Source organism: Geotrypetes seraphini, chromosome 10 (genome assembly GCF_902459505.1).
Source record: "Geotrypetes seraphini chromosome 10, aGeoSer1.1, whole genome shotgun sequence".
In the NCBI taxonomy this organism is placed as follows: Eukaryota; Metazoa; Chordata; class Amphibia; order Gymnophiona; family Dermophiidae; genus Geotrypetes; species Geotrypetes seraphini.
Window position 1 is genome coordinate 65135712 of NC_047093.1, and position 18038 is coordinate 65153749.

An 18038-nucleotide genomic window follows, 5' to 3' on the forward strand; every position below is an offset into this window, starting at 1 on the left:
CCCGACTCCCCGACACGATCGGGGCAAGAGGGAGCCCAAGCCCTCTTGCCCCCCCCCGACTCCCCGACACGATCGGGGCAAGAGGGAGCCCAAGCCCTCTTGCCCCCCGACTCCCCGACACGATCGGGGCAAGAGGGAGCCCAAGCCCTCTTGCCCCCCCGACTCCCCGACACGATCGGGGCAAGAGGGAGCCCAAGCCCTCTTGCCCCGCCGATTCCCCAACTCCCCGACAATATCGGGCCAGGAGGGAGCCCAAGTCCTCCTGGCCACGGCGACCCCCTAACCCCACCCTGCACTACATTACGGGCAGGAGGGATCCCAGGCCCTCCTGCCCTCGACGCAAACCCCCCCTCCCCCCAACGGCCGCCCCCCCCCAGCCGACCCGCGACCCCCCTGGCCGACCCCCACGACCCCCCCAACCCCCTTCCCCGTACCTTTCTGTAGTTGGCCGGACAGACGGGAGCCAAACCCGCCTGTCCGGCAGGCAGCCAACGACGGAATGAGGCCGGATTGGCCCATCCGTCCCAAAGCTCCGCCTACTGGTGGGGCCTAAGGCGCCTGGGCCAATCAGAATAGGCCCGGGAGCCTTAGGTCCCTCCTGGGGGCAGGGCCTGAGGCACATGGTCGGGTTGGGCCCATGTGCCTCAGGCCCTGCCCCCAGGAGGGACCTAAGGCTCCCGGGCCTATTCTGATTGGCCCAGGCGCCTTAGGCCCCACCAGTAGGCGGAGCTTTGGGACGGATGGGCCAATCCGGCCTCATTCCGTCGTTGGCTGCCTGCCGGACAGGCGGGTTTGGCTCCCGTCTGTCCGGCCAACTACAGAAAGGTACGGGGAAGGGGGTTGGGGGTGTCGTGGGGGTCGGCCAGGGGGGTCGCGGGTCGGCTGGGGGGCGGTCGGAGGTTCTTGGGGGGGGGGCGGTCGTTGGGGGGAGGGGGGGTTTGCATCGAGGGCAGGAGGGCCTGGGATCCCTCCTGCCCGTAATGTAGTGCAGGGTGGGGTTAGGGGGTCGCCGTGGCCAGGAGGACTTGGGCTCCCTCCTGGCCCGATCGTGTCGGGGAGTCGGGGGGGCAAGAGGGCTTGGGCTCCCTCTTGCCCCGATCGTGTCGGGGAGTCGGGGGGGCAAGAGGGCTTGAGCTCCCTCTTGCCCCGATCGTGTCGGGGAGTCGGGGGGGCAAGAGGGCTTGGGCTCCCTCTTGCCCCGATCGTGTCGGGGAGTCGGGGGGGCAAGAGGGCTTGAGCTCCCTCTTGCCCCGATCGTGTCGGGGAGTCGGGGGGGCAAGAGGGCTTGGGCTCCCTCTTGCCCCGATCGTGTCGGGGAGTCGGGGGGGCAAGAGGGCTTGAGCTCCCTCTTGCCCCGATCGTGTCGGGGAGTCGGGGGGGCAAGAGGGCTTGGGCTCCCTCTTGCCCCGATCGTGTCGGGGAGTCGGGGGGGCAAGAGGGCTTGGGCTCCCTCTTGCCCCGATCGTGTCGGGGAGTCGGGGGGGCAAGAGGGCTTGGGCTCCCTCTTGCCCCGATCGTGTCGGGGAGTCGGGGGGGGCAAGAGGGCTTGGGCTCCCTCTTGCCCCGATCGTGTCGGGGAGTCGGGGGGGGCAAGAGGGAGCCAGGCGGAGAGAGGGCAGTTAAGCGCAGTGCCTGCGCGGAAGGATGCAGCTCGGGCGACTTCGTTGTGTGAAACGAAGTTCGTTGTACGAATCAAGACATAAAGTTCGTTGTGCGCAGCGTTCGCTGTGCGAGGCGTCCGTTATGCGAGGCACCACTGTAAAGTTATGAAATCATTAGGCTTAGATAATTTGATAATATCTTGTGATTTAGTAGATATATGGCGAATTCTTCATTTTAATGATCAGGAATTTTCTTTTTGTTCTCAGGTCCATAAATCTTTTTCACGAATTGATTATATATTTGTTTCTAATAATATAGCGCAGCGTGTCTTAAAAGCAATAATTGATCCCATTATAATTTCAGATCATGCTGGTGTGTGGATTAATCTTCAAAATTATGATGTTGAAAATTTTGATTTAATTTGGAGATTTAATAATGATTTATTAGCGGATTCAAAATTTCTTGAAGATTTTAAAATAAAAATGCAAGAATTCTTTCAATTTAACGAATCAGATGATATTAATGCTGAGATCTTATGGGATGCTTTTAAAGCAACTGTGAGAGGAAATATTATTTCATATTCAACATTTATTAACAAACAAACAAAAAAACAATTTCTTGAGATGGGAAAGCAAATTAAATTATTAGAAAATAAATTAATTGAGAAATGGGAAAATAATACATTGCAAGAATTATTAAAATTAAAAGTTAAATATAATGAGATTTCTTCTCAAATTGTGAGGAAAGACATTTTCAACAAACAAGTACAATATTATGGAAATTCAAATAAAGCGGGGAAATTATTAGCAAACTTTCTAAAAGCAAAAAAAAGAAAATCTAAGATTATTGCAATTAAAGATACACAAGGTAACACACATACCAACACAAAAGATATTATAACACAATTTCTTGATTTTTACAAAGAATTATATACTTCCAATTCTTATAAAAATAAAGAACAAGACGGATTAAATTTTTTAAATTCATATATTGGACCAAATATTCCAGATCATATAAAAGGAAGTTTAGAAGAACCTATATCTTTAAAAGAATTAGAAACAGCATTGAAGTCTCTTAGAGTTGGATCCGCTCCAGGTGGAGATGGGTATACTGTTGAATTTTATAAATTTTTTCAAAATATCATATTACCACATCTGTTAAATTTGTATCAATATCAAATAAAGAATGAAAATATTTCTGGTACTATGGCAGAATCGATAATTATAGTCTTACCAAAACCAAACAAAGATCCTACTCTGGTTTCAAATTACAGGCCTATTTCATTATTGAATGTGGATAATAAACTAATGGCTAAAGTATTAGCATTAAGATTGGCAAAAGCTCTCCCTTTCATTATTGATGTACATCAAACAGGATTTATTGCTAAAAGGCATTCATCAAATAATACTAGATTAGCATTCCACTCATTAAATTTAGCAAAAAATATAAATGATCCAGTTTTTTTAATATCTTTAGATGCAGAAAAAGCCTTTGACAGAGTGGAATGGAATTTTATATACCAAGCTTTACAATGGTTTGGCATAGGATCCGGTTTTATTAAAATGATTCAGACATTGTATAGCTCTCCTGGAGCAAGATTATATATTAACAATAATTTATCAAATAGATTTAACTTGCAAAGGGGAGTTAGACAAGGATGCCCTCTGTCTCCTTTACTTTTTGATATTGTCCTAGAACCTTTATTAATTGCAATAAATAAAACTAAGGAGATAAAGGGAATATCATTTACCAGTTTTGAATTTAAATTATCTGCATATGCAGATGATATATTATTATATTTAAGAGAACCGGAAACTACTATTCCATGTATACTTAATTTAATAGAAAAATATGGTACTTTTTCTGGATATAAAATTAATTGGAACAAATCTGAAATTCTCCCAATAAATGTTCATTGTACCAAAGGATTATTTGACCCATATTCATTTATTTGGAAAGAGGATGGTATAAAATACTTAGGAATTATGATCAAAAATACAATTGAAGACACAGTCAAAGAGAATGAAAAACTTTTATTGAAAAAAATAACAGAAATGTGTGAGCAATGGAATCCATTACATCTTTCTTGGTGGGGAAGAATTCAAACAATTAAAATGATGATATTGCCTGTGGTTTGTTACCAAATGAGTATGATTCCAATATTTTTTCAGGGGTCATTTTATAAAAAACTTAATAATGTTCTTACAAAATTTGTTTGGTGTGGGAAAAGACCAAGAATCGCTTTAGTATCATTACAAAGACCAATTGTGGAAGGGGGGGTAAATTTTCCAAATTTTTATAGGTATCATCAAGCCTATATCTTAAGACAGGGTATGTATTGGATCCTCCCAGACCTTTTAGAAAATGTACCAGATTGGCTATATTTAGAATGGCGGCTCCTGTTCCCTTTATATCCAGAACAGTTAATAACTATAACAATGCCTAAAAGATACAAAGATCACAGAATTTTATTTGACACTTGGAAAACATTGAGATATATCAGTAATCTATCACCAGAACCTATTGCTAAATCTCTAAATCAATCAATATGGATAAACTCCAGGATCAGAATTGGCGGATTTAAAATCGTCTGGAAACAATGGATAAATGCAGGAATAAGAACACTGAATGATGTCATATCAGAAGGATCACTGCTTAGTTTTTCACAATTGCAAAATAAATTTGGATTAAATAAAACACAATATTTTAAATGGATGCAATTGAAGCAGGCCATTCAGGTAGGGTTCCCTGAATGGAAAAATCTAAATAATCAATATAGTCTGCAGGTTCTATGTTTCCAGACGGATTTTTTGGGTCACCAAGCCGCAAAATGGTACAAATTGATATACGGATTTTTAAATAAAAAAAAGAAAACAGGTCTTAGGGATATTTGGAATATTGAGATTGGTCAGACAATTTCTGAATCTCAATGGCCACGATTTTGGTCCTGGAGATTAAGATCTACAAGGTCAGCATCTATGAATCAAACATGGTTATTCTTATTACATAGAGTATTCTGGACCCCAACGCGCCTGCAAAAAATAGATAGTACTAGATCTAATAGATGCTGGCATTGTAAATTGGAAATAGGGACGTTAGATCATTTAATCTTTTTCTGTCCCTATGTAAACTCATTTTGGAATTCAATTTGGCCCCAAATTAATAAGTTACTAGAGAATCACGTAGGACTCTCATATGACACCATATTATTTGGTACTGCAATGAGAACTAAGAGTCCGATTTCAGCAAATAATAATAAGCTATTACTAATACTAACAGGAGTCGCCATGCAACAAATTACTCAAAATTGGAAAGATTATACCAAATTGAATTATACATTCTGGTGGAATTCTGTTTGTCATATTTATAAAATGGAAAAAATAATAGCGTTACAACAGGGAAATCTTCTTAACTTTAAGAAAATATGGCAACCATTGACAAACTATTCTAATGATTAGTTTCTTAGCACAATGATAAAAATTATATATGAATGGGTGGGATTTGATTAATTAATGGAAATATATTATATAAAAAGGGAGTGGGAATTATATTTTATATGTTATTGTATAATCTTTATCATACTATATTTTAAATACTATGAATTAATAATGATAATATTATGGATATGTAATAATTAATATATATTGTATGATTTAAATATTGTAAGAATGGAAAATTTATAAATAAAAAATTAAAAAAAAAAAAAAAAAAAAAGAAAACTTTAGCAACATGAAAATCCTAAGTGGTCCATAGCATTTAATGAAACAATTGTTTTGTCCTTGTTTTGAAAACATCTGGGCTACAGGACTTCAGGGTGACAGTCTTGTAAAAATGATAAAGAATGTTTGTTTGATTTCTGTTGCTGGTTTGCAGAAGAGGTGGAGAAACTGGAGAGAGAACTAGAGAAAAAACTGAAGGAAATTGAAGAGCTTAAAGATCAAAAAACAAAGGTTCTTGGGGAACTTCAAGAGCAGGATACACTGAATACCTATTTAAAAGAGGAGGCAGTGCAACAACAGAACAACTATAGGGAACTTGAGAGGGACCTTGACACAAAAAATGAACTAGTAAGTCTACATAGTGCTATGTGTTACAAAATCTCTCTGTGTAATTTGGTCAAAATGCCTCTCTACTTGATATTTTAGCAGCATTATATTTTCTTTCACTCATTTTTTATTCCAGTTTGTGAATCTGGCAGGATTTAATAACATTTAATGTAGAACAGATTTTGAGCCTGAGTTCAATTTATGTTTTTCACTAATTTAGAGAAATGTTATTTTGCAGCAGTTGTCAATAGTAAAGCTAGCTTCCAAAACAACTAATTTTTAGCCCACAGCTGCAACATGTTTCACAAGACTACTAAGTTCTAATTTTGACTCCTTAAAGATTCATTATTTCCTTTTTTTTTTTTGTAAACCATAAGTATGTGTTAAGTTTGTTCCATTTTTTGGTGTATAAAACATTAAGAACATACACACACTGTAAGTGATATTAATTCTGATACTGAATCTTGACCTGTAATAGATTGACAGCAGATAAGGACTAGTTTGCCCATCAGGTCAGCCCAGTTCCTCACTGCTTAAACTAAGGTTATTTTTCAGCTGTCAGCCATCACTTGTTGGATATTGCTGCTTTATCCAAGTCCTTTTTCCCTCTTTGGTTCTTTGTCATACAGCTCCCCTTACCTAAACCAAATTCCAGACTTCTCTTGCTCAACCTTTCTACTCCATTCTTACTACTCTTGTCTGTTAAAAGGTAGTGGTAATTTAAATGATTTTTCAATGAGTAAAGCTGTAATTTACCTGCAGAAATAGCCTTATTTAAAATTACCTTGTCTACTTGTTCACAAAGATGTTGCACATCTTCTGTGCTTAATTTTAACCTAAACATTCCAGGGAAGAAGGTTTGTGTTCACCTTCATACTTTAAAATACATGTGTGTATATAAAATATCAACAAAACGAAAAAAGGAAGTGACTATGCTAAAGCTTTAAGCAAAGATACTTCACAAATATGCATACAACTCAAACGTGCTCAGAGAGTGGGTTATCAGACTGCGGGACGAACCCGCATAGGTGGAGCGTCTGAGATGGTCACCTTCTAATCATAGCACATGAGAGGTAATATATATTTTTTCATTTTTAAAGCAGAGAGCGTGAAATTTCAAATATGTGGAAAAAATTGTATAACTTATGAGAAAAAAGCTGAACAGGATTCAGAAACTCACTGTGGATCAGATACAATTTTTTTTCCACGTATTTGAGGTTTCACGCTATCTGCTTTAAAAATGAAAAAATATATATTACCTCTCGTGCTATGAATAGAAGATGTCATTTAAGAAAAGTCAAAATGGACAGTAGACTATATCCCAATTAGTATTTTATTGAATTTTATATATAGGGACAAGTATTTTAATTCAGCAATACGTTTTAAAATTTATAAGGTCAGTATTGAGTGGGTTTTGAGTGTCATTTTGGTATGTGGACTTTTTTAGAATCCCCTATCATGATAAATTATTGATTTGGTAAATTTTATAGAGTAGATTTATGATTGGAAGAAGAATGAAATAAAGTGAGATAAATAAATTAAATAAAGTTAGACAGTAATTAAATAGTTTTTAAGTGTAGGTAATAGATTATAATATTAAACATTAATTAATTTGGTAAGGAGGTTGGGACAAAGCCGGTGATGTTACGAGGAGCAAGAGAAGATTGGTTTTCTTTCTCTTGAAGAAACCCCATTATGGGGAGATCTGCTCCATAATCTGAGGCTTGTCCCTATATACAAAATTCAATAAAATACTAATTGGGATATAGTCTACTGTCCATTTTGACTTTTCTAAATGGTTTTGTGTATGTAGATTTAATTAATAGACAACCATTTAATTTTTTTTGGTCTTTTGTTATGATTAGAAGGTGACCATCTCAGAAGCTCCACCTATGCAGGTTCGTCCCGGAGTCTGATAACCCACTTTCTGAGCACATTTGAGTTGTATGCATGTTTGTGAAGTATCTTTGCTTAAAGTTTTAGCATAGTCGCTTCCTTTTTTGTTTTGTTGATATTCATTCCTTTTGGAAGTGAGTTTTTTGTTGAGCCGTTTCTTCCCGATTCACTTTTGGGTGTATATAAAATATGTCAGGAAATAGCAAATGTAAATGTTTGCCTACTTTTCTGTGGGGTAATATTTTAAAGAAACCTTAGCGCCAATTACAGATGAATCCAGAGACTAGTGGGGGGTAATATTTTAAAGAAAATATGTGCTTCCTTAGCACCAGTTACAGATGAATGCAGAGACTAGTCCATCTACTGGAGATACTGAATTGAACTTTTATTGGATGGCAAGCCTCCTGGTCAATCAATCAGTATGCTCTTATCTCCAGCAGGCAGATGGATGAGTTCTTACCAGCTCCTGGTCTGGCCTAGTTCAGTTGAGCTGTGGGGTGTCCTCTCTGTGCAGTGCCAGCTTTTGTGGGATACACTTGAAATTTTGTGCAGGTCTTGGGCTTGACTGCATATGAGGCCTCTTCAACAGTCTCTGTTGAGTTGGTGGTCACCAGTGTCTCAGGATTATGACAAGAGGCTTCACTAGACATTGAGGACTCGCATCAGTATGAATTGTTGGCTTCAGGACTCCAGTCTGCTTCAGGTCATGCCTTTAGCCACTTCTGAATGGATTCAGGTGACAATGGATGCAAGGCTGGAGAGAGCATTGCTTGGATCACAATGCAAACAACTCTTCTTTACATCTTCTCTCTGTGGCCCGTAATAGACACTAAGCTGCAGCAAATGTTCATTACTCGAGCCTAGTGATTCTGACTGGCCATGGTATGCAGATCTGGCATGGCTGCTTTCCACCATCTAAACAACCTTCATATTTAACTATGCCTCTACTTGCCCTGCAGCCTCCTTATCAGCAAGTTCCTCAACTACAAACATCAACATTTTTTTTCTCTTATTACAATGTTTTATGCAAGACCACTGCCCTTTTCCAAACGGTTTCAACACCTACCCCCTCCCCTCTTGCAGAGCCTCTAGTACCTCTCTGGGCTGATGACTCATCACAACTTTCAACATCAGGTTCCCAGTCTATCCTGCCTGTGGACCTTCTCCCAGAACCAGAATGAGGTCCTTGTATCTTTGTCTGTCCCTCTCCACTCAATGCTTCAATTACCCCAGATCCATGGTCTGATGCTGACAATATAGAACAAAGAAAAGGAACAAAAAACCCATGTAAAATCCAACAGAAAGAGAACAATTGGGGAGTGGGATAGAACACATCAATCTTGGGCAGGAGACTTCTATGTACCCTATTGATTTCATCCTTTGGAGCCTCGATGAACCTTAAGAAATGCTCATAGTACTTTTAGAGATTTTTTTAAAGTTTGTATTCCCAACACTGGAGTGACACCTAGTGGTGTATTTTCTTCAGATCTACAGACACACTCCTGAGGCAGGCCTCCATCTAGGGGCTGAAACACGGACCATGTTGGGTCATTGGCTGGATCCTTTCAACATAAGGACATTACGCCCATAGGACTTTTTATACATGTGCTTTTATTTATGTATTCCTTGTATTTGTTTTGAATCTATTAAAATAAAATTTTCTTGTCTCAAGGCTGACGTATTCTATCCCACTCCCCACTTGTTCTCTTTCTGACGCTACAATGTCATCACACCAGAACAAGATCTGACAGAGCCAGCTCAGCTGTCCATTCAGGCAGATCAGGATTACTCATACCCTAAATTCATTCAGAAAGTCTCTGCCTTTTTTAAGTGTCTCTCCAGACTGGCACAGTTCACTGATGGGTAATAGCTCTCCATGACCAGCAGGTGGAGACTGAGACATAAACTTTGAGCTGTAGTACAAATGAGCTTTGCTCTGTCTCCAGGTGGAGATGGTAAGCTTGTGCAGGCTTCCCTTGTTTACTGTAGGGCTGTTGGAATTTGTTTAGTGGCCTTCTGGTCCCCGCCTCTGGTGCCGGACTGAGCTTGGGGGGACCCTTTCGGGGGTCCGTCTGACCTCGTGTGTGTCGCACTCGATGGATCAAGTTCATCCCCCCATTTCCCCCACCTCCCAAAATTTTTTCTATAGAGGTGCCTCAGCTGTAAGCCTTGCCACAGATACCATCAAGGCATATGTCTTAGAGAGCCAGTGGGGTCTGTTCAAATAAAGTAAAAAAAAAAAAAAAAAATCCTGAGGCAGTGCCAGTCTGAAGAGAAGCCTTCAATTGACTTTAATTGTTTTTATTGCTAATCGGCACTTTTTCTTTTAGCTTAGGCGCGTATTGTGCAATGAGCACTTTTAAAGGGAAAAAGTACTCGTGCTCCAGATGCGAGGCCAATGTGGCCGGCCTGTGGTCGCAGTGTGCCAGCTGCCGCAAAGGTGAATCCTAGCCTATTCCACTCCTCTCTAGAGTAGAGAGTTGCGCGGGGACAGAAATCCCACCCGTCCCCGCCAAAGTCTCACCCTTCCCCGTGAGGAATTCCTCCGTCCCCACCCGTCCCCGCGAGGAATTCCCTCCGTCCCCACGAGGAATCCCCTCCGTCCCCGCCCGTCCCTATAAACTTCAGAAATAGTTATTTCATTTAATTATGCTACTGAATTAAAGGCTCTGGTAGAAACCCATTTACAAATAAGCAAAAAGACTTTATTAATTTGGAAATATTAATTGGGAAGAATACATACTTTGTAAACGGGTTTCTACCAGAGCCTCTTTTGTTTATAAATTTTTATCAACACGGGGGCGTGGCTTTGGAGCGGACGAAAATGGCTGGGTAGTGGAGTTGCTCCGTGAAGACAAGCTAGTTGACAGAGAATATAGCCGGAAAAAATTTAAATTTCACGCTGAAAAGTGAGGCAGAGGTGGATAATGGCTTCGGGAAAGCAAAACAAAATTTTGACGGTGGGGAGCAGCTCAGGAAGCGTGAAGCGATCGAAATTTGATACGGCTACACCGTTGTCAGTTCCGTTGCCGCCGGAGGATGTAGAAAACAAAGACATAATGAAAGAAATAAAGGCGGTAAAGGAAATAATATTGGAATGCGCTAAAAATATAAAAGAAGTCAAAGAAGAGGTGGTATGTTTATCAAATAAATTACAAGCGATGGAAATGAAAGTGGATCAAATTGATAAACGAGTGGAAAAGTGTGAGGAGGAAAGTATAAAGCACAAGGAACACAGTAAGGAAATTGAAGCACTGAAAAGGGAGCTGGAAGATTTGTCCAATAGGGAACGAAGGAGTAATTTAAGGGTGCTTGGGGTCCCGGAGGAAATTGAAAAGTCAGATCCGATTGGATTTTTAATTAATTTTTTGCCCAAGGTGCTCCCGTTGCAAAATAAATATCCGTTGGAAATAGAACGTGCACACAGGGTCCCAACGAGATTATCAAACAGCCAAAAAGGACCACGTCCACTGATCTTTAAGCTACTTAGATATCAGCAGGTAGCTGAAATAATTAAATTAGCTAAAGATAATAAAAACTTAAAGTGTCAGGATTCAAAGATTTACATAGTGCCTGAATTTGCCAGAGCAACGGCACAAAAGAGGAAGCAGCTATTAGACTTGAGACCACAGCTGAGAAGTCTGGGTGCTAGATATGGGCTCATATACCTGGCAACTATGCGGGTCACTTATAAGAATAAAACTTTGAATTTTGATACTGCAGATAAACTTAAGGAGTTTCTGGAGCAGTGCGAATCACCAATGGCTACTTAGTAGAGATTTGGATGAAAGTATTTGTGTTCTTGGTTGAAATGTTTATTATTTGTTTGGAATTTATATGTTTAAAAAAAAAAAAAAAAAGTTAAAAAAAGTTTATGAGATTCTAAAGGCATGGCTGCAGTTGGATTTCAAATACATTCCACATTCTATCTTGTCATGAGGCAAATGGAATGTAGCCTGTAAGAGTATAAGAGATGCAATATTACAGACCTTTTAAAAGACAGAGGTTAATAAGATGGATTATACTGACTTGTTGTTTGGACAGACAGTCTGAGAAACGGTGGAGGATTGTGAAAAACAGATTGAAGGAGATAAGTTCTAAATAGTACTGAGAAGGTATAAACTACAAGCAAGAGGACATTAAATAGAATGGATCTGCAAGCAAGATGAGAGTTAGACTGAGACTTTATATGCCTTACAATTATTATTTGCATAAAAGGAGAAGACTGATGTGATATATGGAATAAGACATTGAAATGAAAATCTATAAATGCAGTAGAGGATTTTTTGAAGATGGTTCTGGTATATAGTTGGCCTGACCTTAAAATAAAAATGACAGAGATATGATGGTCAATAAAAAGGAACAGGGTTTATATATGTAGAATGTGAAAGACCTATGAATGACACCACAAGTTTGAAATTGTGGTCATTATACATCTTTATGCAAATCATTTGGAAAGGAGATTTAAGGTGGATCAAAAGATGAAACTGAGAATGTATAAACAGTAATGTGAGAGGATAGAAATTGATATGGAACTGCAAGCAAGAGGAGATTCGGAAGGAGACATTGTGGGACATATAGCATCTTATTACAAGAAGAGGAAATTTGTTGTTATGTATGGACTATAGTTTTGAAATTGCAAATATATTAATGCAACAAGAGTCATAATATTATTGTTTGTGCTAAAAATTGGTCTGACCTAAATAATGGTGGATATGTGAGGAGGTAAAAAAAAAAAAAAAATTAGAAGTTTTGGTAAAAATCAAAGGATGTAGGGAAAGTTTGGATGTTATAATATAAGGCATATGATACAAGAGAATATTGTGAATGGAGTGGAAATTAAAAGGGTAGCAAATATGCTAGTGTGAAAATGGGTATGGAATTTTAGGAGGGTTATGTTAAAGGGATAAAATTTGTTGTGTTTGGGGAATTATTGACTTTTTGAAAAGAAAAGTCAGGAAGAAAGATTTCCATTATATATTTAATAATATTTAAAAGTGATATTTAATTTGAGGGTATGTGATGTAGTCTGCCATGAAAGATGGATGTGGTTTGGATGATTGTAATTTTAAAATTTGATTTGATTATTTATGTATTTCAATAATATCTCAGAACTGGTCAGATACCAGACGACTGGAGGAAAGCGAACGTCACGCCAATTTTCAAAAAAGGATCGAGAGGAGAACCGGGCAACTATAGACCTGTGAGTCTTACATCTGTCCCCGGCAAGATGATTGAATCACTGATCAAGGATAGCATAGTTCAGCACTTGGACACACATGACTTGATGAAACCCAGTCAACATGGATTCAGGAAAGGGAAATCGTGTTTGACGAATTTACTCCAATTCTTTGAGACCGTGAACGAGCAAATTGATAGTGGAAAGCCGGTGGACATAATATACTTGGACTTCCAGAAAGCATTTGACAAAGTTCCACACAAAAGACTTCTTAGGAAACTACAAAGCCATGGCATAGAGGGAGATATACAAAGATGGATAGGCAAATGGCTGGAAAACAGGAAGCAGAGAGTGGGCATAAATGGGAAGTTCTCCGACTGGGAGAAAGTGACTAGTGGTGTACCCCAAGGCTCGGTACTTGGGCCGATCCTTTTTAATATTTATATCAATGACCTGGAAAACGGAACATCCAGTGAGATCATCAAGTTTGCAGACGACACAAAACTCTGCCGGGCAATCAGATCGCAGGAGGACAGTGAGGAACTCCAGAGCGACTTGTGTCGGTTAGAAAAATGGGCGGAGAAATGGCAGATGAAGTTCAACGTGGAGAAATGCAAGGTAATGCATTTAGGCAGTAAAAATAAGGAATACGAGTACAGAATGTCAGGTGCAACTCTGGGAAAAAGTGAACAAGAAAGGGATCTGGGTGTACTGATAGATAGGACCCTGAAGCCGTTGGCACAATGCGCGGCAGCGGCAAATAAGGCAAATAGAATGTTGGGCATGATAAAGAAAGGAATCTCGAGTAGATCGGAGAAAGTTATAATGCCGCTTTATAGGGCAATGGTCAGACCCCACTTGGAATACTGCGTCCAACATTGGTCTCCCTACTTAAAGAAGGATATAAAACTGCTGGAGAGGGTGCAGAGACGAGCAACTAAACTAGTGAAGGGTATGGAGAAACTGGAATATGAGGATCGACTTAAAACACTGGGATTGTTCTCCCTTGAGAAAAGGAGACTGCGTGGGGATATGATCGAAACCTTCAAAATACTGAAAGGAATCGACAAAATAGAGCAGAAAAAACTATTTACATTGTCCAATTTGACACGGACAAGAGGACATGAAATGAAGCTAAGGGGGGGCAAGTTCAGGACTAATATCAGGAAGTTCTGCTTCACACAGAGAGTGGTTGACATCTGGAATACTCTCCCAGGGGAGATTATTGCGGAATCGACAGTCCTAGGCTTCAAAAGCAAACTAGATGCATATCTCCTTGAGAGAGGCATATAAAGATATGGTTGGCTATAAAATAAGCCAGGTGTATACCTAGCAGGGCCTCCGCGTGTGCGGATCGCCGGACTTGATGGACCGAAGGTCTGATCCGGAGATGGCGCTTCTTATGTTCTTATGTTCTTATGAATGAGTAAAGAAGGGAGGGTTTATGAGATATGGGGGGAAAGGAAAAGGAAAAAAAAAAAAAAGAGGTAAACTTTGATAAAGAAGTCTTGTGTGATAAAGTGATTTTCATTTAATATGATAATGATCTGGCTATTGGTTTAAAATTATAAATATAGCTTGTGGGGAGTTTATCTATTGCCTAGTCAAAGTGTGCATTTCAAAGTTGGCAAATAATTCAAGGGCAGGACAGGAGGGGGGATTAAGAATATGGGAAGGGGTATAAGGGAGGGGATGGGGTCTAATAATTTTAAAATGGGGAAAAGAGGTTATAATATTGATGTGAGGAATAATATTGATTATTGTTTTGATTTAATATAATGACTTTAAAATTTTTTTCAATAAATGTTAATGGTCTCAACCACCCGATAAAAAGGAAAAAAGTATTGATATATTTAAAAAACCAGAATGCGGATGTCTATTTCATACAGGAGACTCACCTTAATGGAGATGAATCAAAAAAGTTAATTGGTAATTGGGTGAAGGATTGCTTTTTTGCACCAGCGGTGGGAAAAAAAGCTGGGGTAGCAATTTTAATAAATAAAAAATGTTCAGCAGGATTCAATATGGTAAAAGCAGATAAATTAGGAAGATGGGTGCATGTGAACATGAGTATGGGCAATAATACTGTGGCGCTATTTAATGTGTACGTACCTAATTCGAATCAAATTGAATATTTTAAAACTCTACAACCAATAATTTTACCACTGGCTGCTAATAATTTGATAGTGGCAGGAGATTTTAATGCTGTTGTGGACCCTTTATTGGATAAAAAACCTAGTAAAATTTTAAAATCTTTAGGGTTGGATAATTTTATAAATTCTTGTAATTTAAAAGATATATGGAGAATTCTTCATTTTAATGATCGAGATTTTTCATTTTATTCACATGTTCATAAATCTTTTTCTAGAATTGATTATATTTTTGTTTCTGATGGGCTAATACAAGATGTTACAAAAGCCTCTATAGAACCAATAATTTTATCAGATCATGGAGGAGTGTGGATTTCTTTAAATTTTAATGACCCAGATAATGTTAGGCCGGTATGGAGATTTAATAATGCATTGCTTGCATATCCAAAATTTTGTGAAGAATTTCAATTAAAAATGGATGAATATTTTCAAAATAATATTACAGAGGAAATATCTACAGAAATAATATGGGATGCTTTTAAGGCAACGATGAGAGGGCAAATTATATCATTTTCAGCTTATTCTAAAAAACAATTAAATAAGCAATTTACGGAATTGGAACAAGAAATAAAAGATTTAGAATTAAAATTGATTAATAAGTGGGAGAATTCTACGTTGCAAACTTTATTAAAAGCAAAATATAAATATAATGAGATTTCTTCTAATTTGGCTAAAAAAAAATATTATGTGTCAACAAGCTTTGTATTATGGTAGTTCAAATAAGGCGGGAAGACTATTGGCAAATTATCTTAAAGTGAAAAAAAGAAAGATGAAATTGAATGCAATAAAAGATGAAAAAGGTAAAACTCATTTTCAGATTGGTCCTATTTTAAAACAGTTTTTAAATTATTATAAAAACCTGTATTCTTCTGAGTCTTATTTAAATAAAGAAAAAGATGGTATAGAGTTTTTAAATAATATTGAAGGTCCGAAGATTCCTGATCATATAAAAAGTTTGGAAAATCCAATATCTTTACAAGAATTACAAACAGCATTGAAGTCTCTTAGAGTGGGGACCGCTCCAGGTGGTGATGGTTTTACGGTAGAGTTTTATAAAACATTTCAAAATACTCTTTTTTACCTCATTTATTAAATTTATATCAGAATCAACTAAAGAAAGGTTGTATATCAGGCACTATGGCAGAATCATTAACTATTGTTTTGCCGAAGCCAAATAAAGATCCCATGTTGGTTTCAAATTACAGGCCTATTTCGTTGATAAATGTAGATGGTAAATTATTAGCCAAACTTTTGGCTACACGTTTGGCAAAAGCTCTTCCTCATATAGTTGGTATGAATCAAACAGGGTTTGTTGCTCAGAGACACTCTTCTAATAACACCAGATTGGCATTGCAAATGTTATATTTAACAAAAGAAATTGGAGATCCGGCTTTTTCTGTGTCTCTGGATGCAGAGAAAGCTTTTGATCGTGTGGAATGGACATTTATGTATCAGGCCATGGAGTGGTTTGGTATTGGTTCGGGATTTATACAAATGATTAGAACTCTGTATAGCTCTCCTGTTGCTAGATTATATATCAATAATAGTTTTTCTGATTGTTTTAAATTGCAAAGGGGAGTTAGACAGGGATGTCCTCTATCTCCTTTACTTTTTGATATAGTGCTTGAACCCTTATTACTAGCTATTCAACAGGAAGAGGAGATACAGGGTATACCGCATAAGGATAAAGAATATAAAGTTTCTGCATATGCGGATGATATATTACTTCATTTGAGGAATCCTGAAACAACCATTCCAAATTTATTGGATTTGATAGAAAAATTTGGAAAGTTTTCAGGATATAAAATAAATTGGACTAAATCAGAAGTTCTTCCTTTAAAATGTGCATTGCACAAAAGGATTATTTGATTCATTCCCTTTTATATGGAAAGAAGAAGGAATAAAATACTTAGGTATATGGATAAAAAACACGCTTGATGAGACAATTATAATGAATGAAAAAAGTTTATTGCAAAAAGTAACAGAGTTATGTGAGCAATGGAATCCTTTACATTTATCTTGGTGGGGAAGAGTACAAACAGTCAAAATGATGATATTGCCTATGGTTTGTTATCAAATGGGAATGATACCAGTTTTTTTTCAGGGGTCTTTTTACAAAAAGTTAAATAATATTCTTAGTAAATTTATTTGGCTGGGTAAAGCTGTAAGAATTGCTCTAGTGACTTTACAAAAACCAATTGAGGAGGGAGGGGTAAATTTTCCAAATTTTTATAGGTTTCATCAATCCTATATCTTGCGCCAAGGTATGTATTGGGTCCTCCCAGATCTCATGGAGAAGCTTCCAGATTGGTTATGGTTGGAGTGGCAGCTCATGTCTCCTATTAGGCTTCGTCATTTGATTAGTATTAAAATGCCTAGAATAAGAAAAAGTAATAGGATATTAATGGACACATGGACAACATTAAAGTATGTTAACAACTTAACTCCTATTACTATTCAAAAATCTACTTGTCAAAATATATGGCTGAACTCCAAGATACAAATAGGCGGTTTTATGATTGTCTGGAAGGATTGGATTGAAGCAGGAATACGTACTTTAAATGATGTTATTAATGATGGTAAGCTGCTGGAGTTTTCACAATTACAACATAAATTTGGACTTAATAAAAAACAAAGTTATAAATGGTTGCAATTGAAGCAGGCCATTCAGGCAGGGTTCCCTGAATGGAAATCTTTAAATACTCATTTTACTCTAGAATTCTTATGCTTCCAGGCAGATTTTATGGGTCACCGCAGTGGTACAAAACATTGTCTGGATATTTAAACAAAAAACCAAGGACTGTACTTAGAGATATTTGGAGCATTGAGATTAAGCATCAAATTAATGCATCTCAATGGCCACGTATTTGGTCTTGGAGGATAAGATGTACAATGTCTGCGTCTATGAGGCAAACATGATTTTTCCTGTTGCATAGAGCACTCTGGACCCCTGTTCGTTTACAAAAATTGGATTGCTCTAAGTCTAATAGATGTTGGCATTGTCATCTTGAGGCTGGAACTCTAGATCAGTGTTTTTCAACCGCTGTTCCGCGGCACACTAGTGTGCCGCGAGATGTTGCCTGGTGTGCCGTACGGTCAGGGCCGCCATCAGGGCAGTACCACCAGTCCTGCATTCAGGGGCCCGGAGCTGACAGGGGCCCGAGC

At 38.6% G+C, this 18038-nt stretch overlaps 1 protein-coding gene across 2 annotated transcripts in view; it reads left to right on the forward strand.

The window, feature by feature from the left end:
• CNTRL (centriolin) overlaps positions 1-18038 on the forward strand; it is a 350863-nt gene that overhangs the window by 104471 nt on the left and 228354 nt on the right. For both annotated transcript variants that reach the window (XM_033961428.1, XM_033961427.1), the window contains exon 7: positions 5476-5669. In XM_033961428.1, the coding sequence (XP_033817319.1) occupies positions 5476-5669 (194 nt within the window). The remainder of the gene's footprint in view (positions 1-5475; positions 5670-18038) is intronic.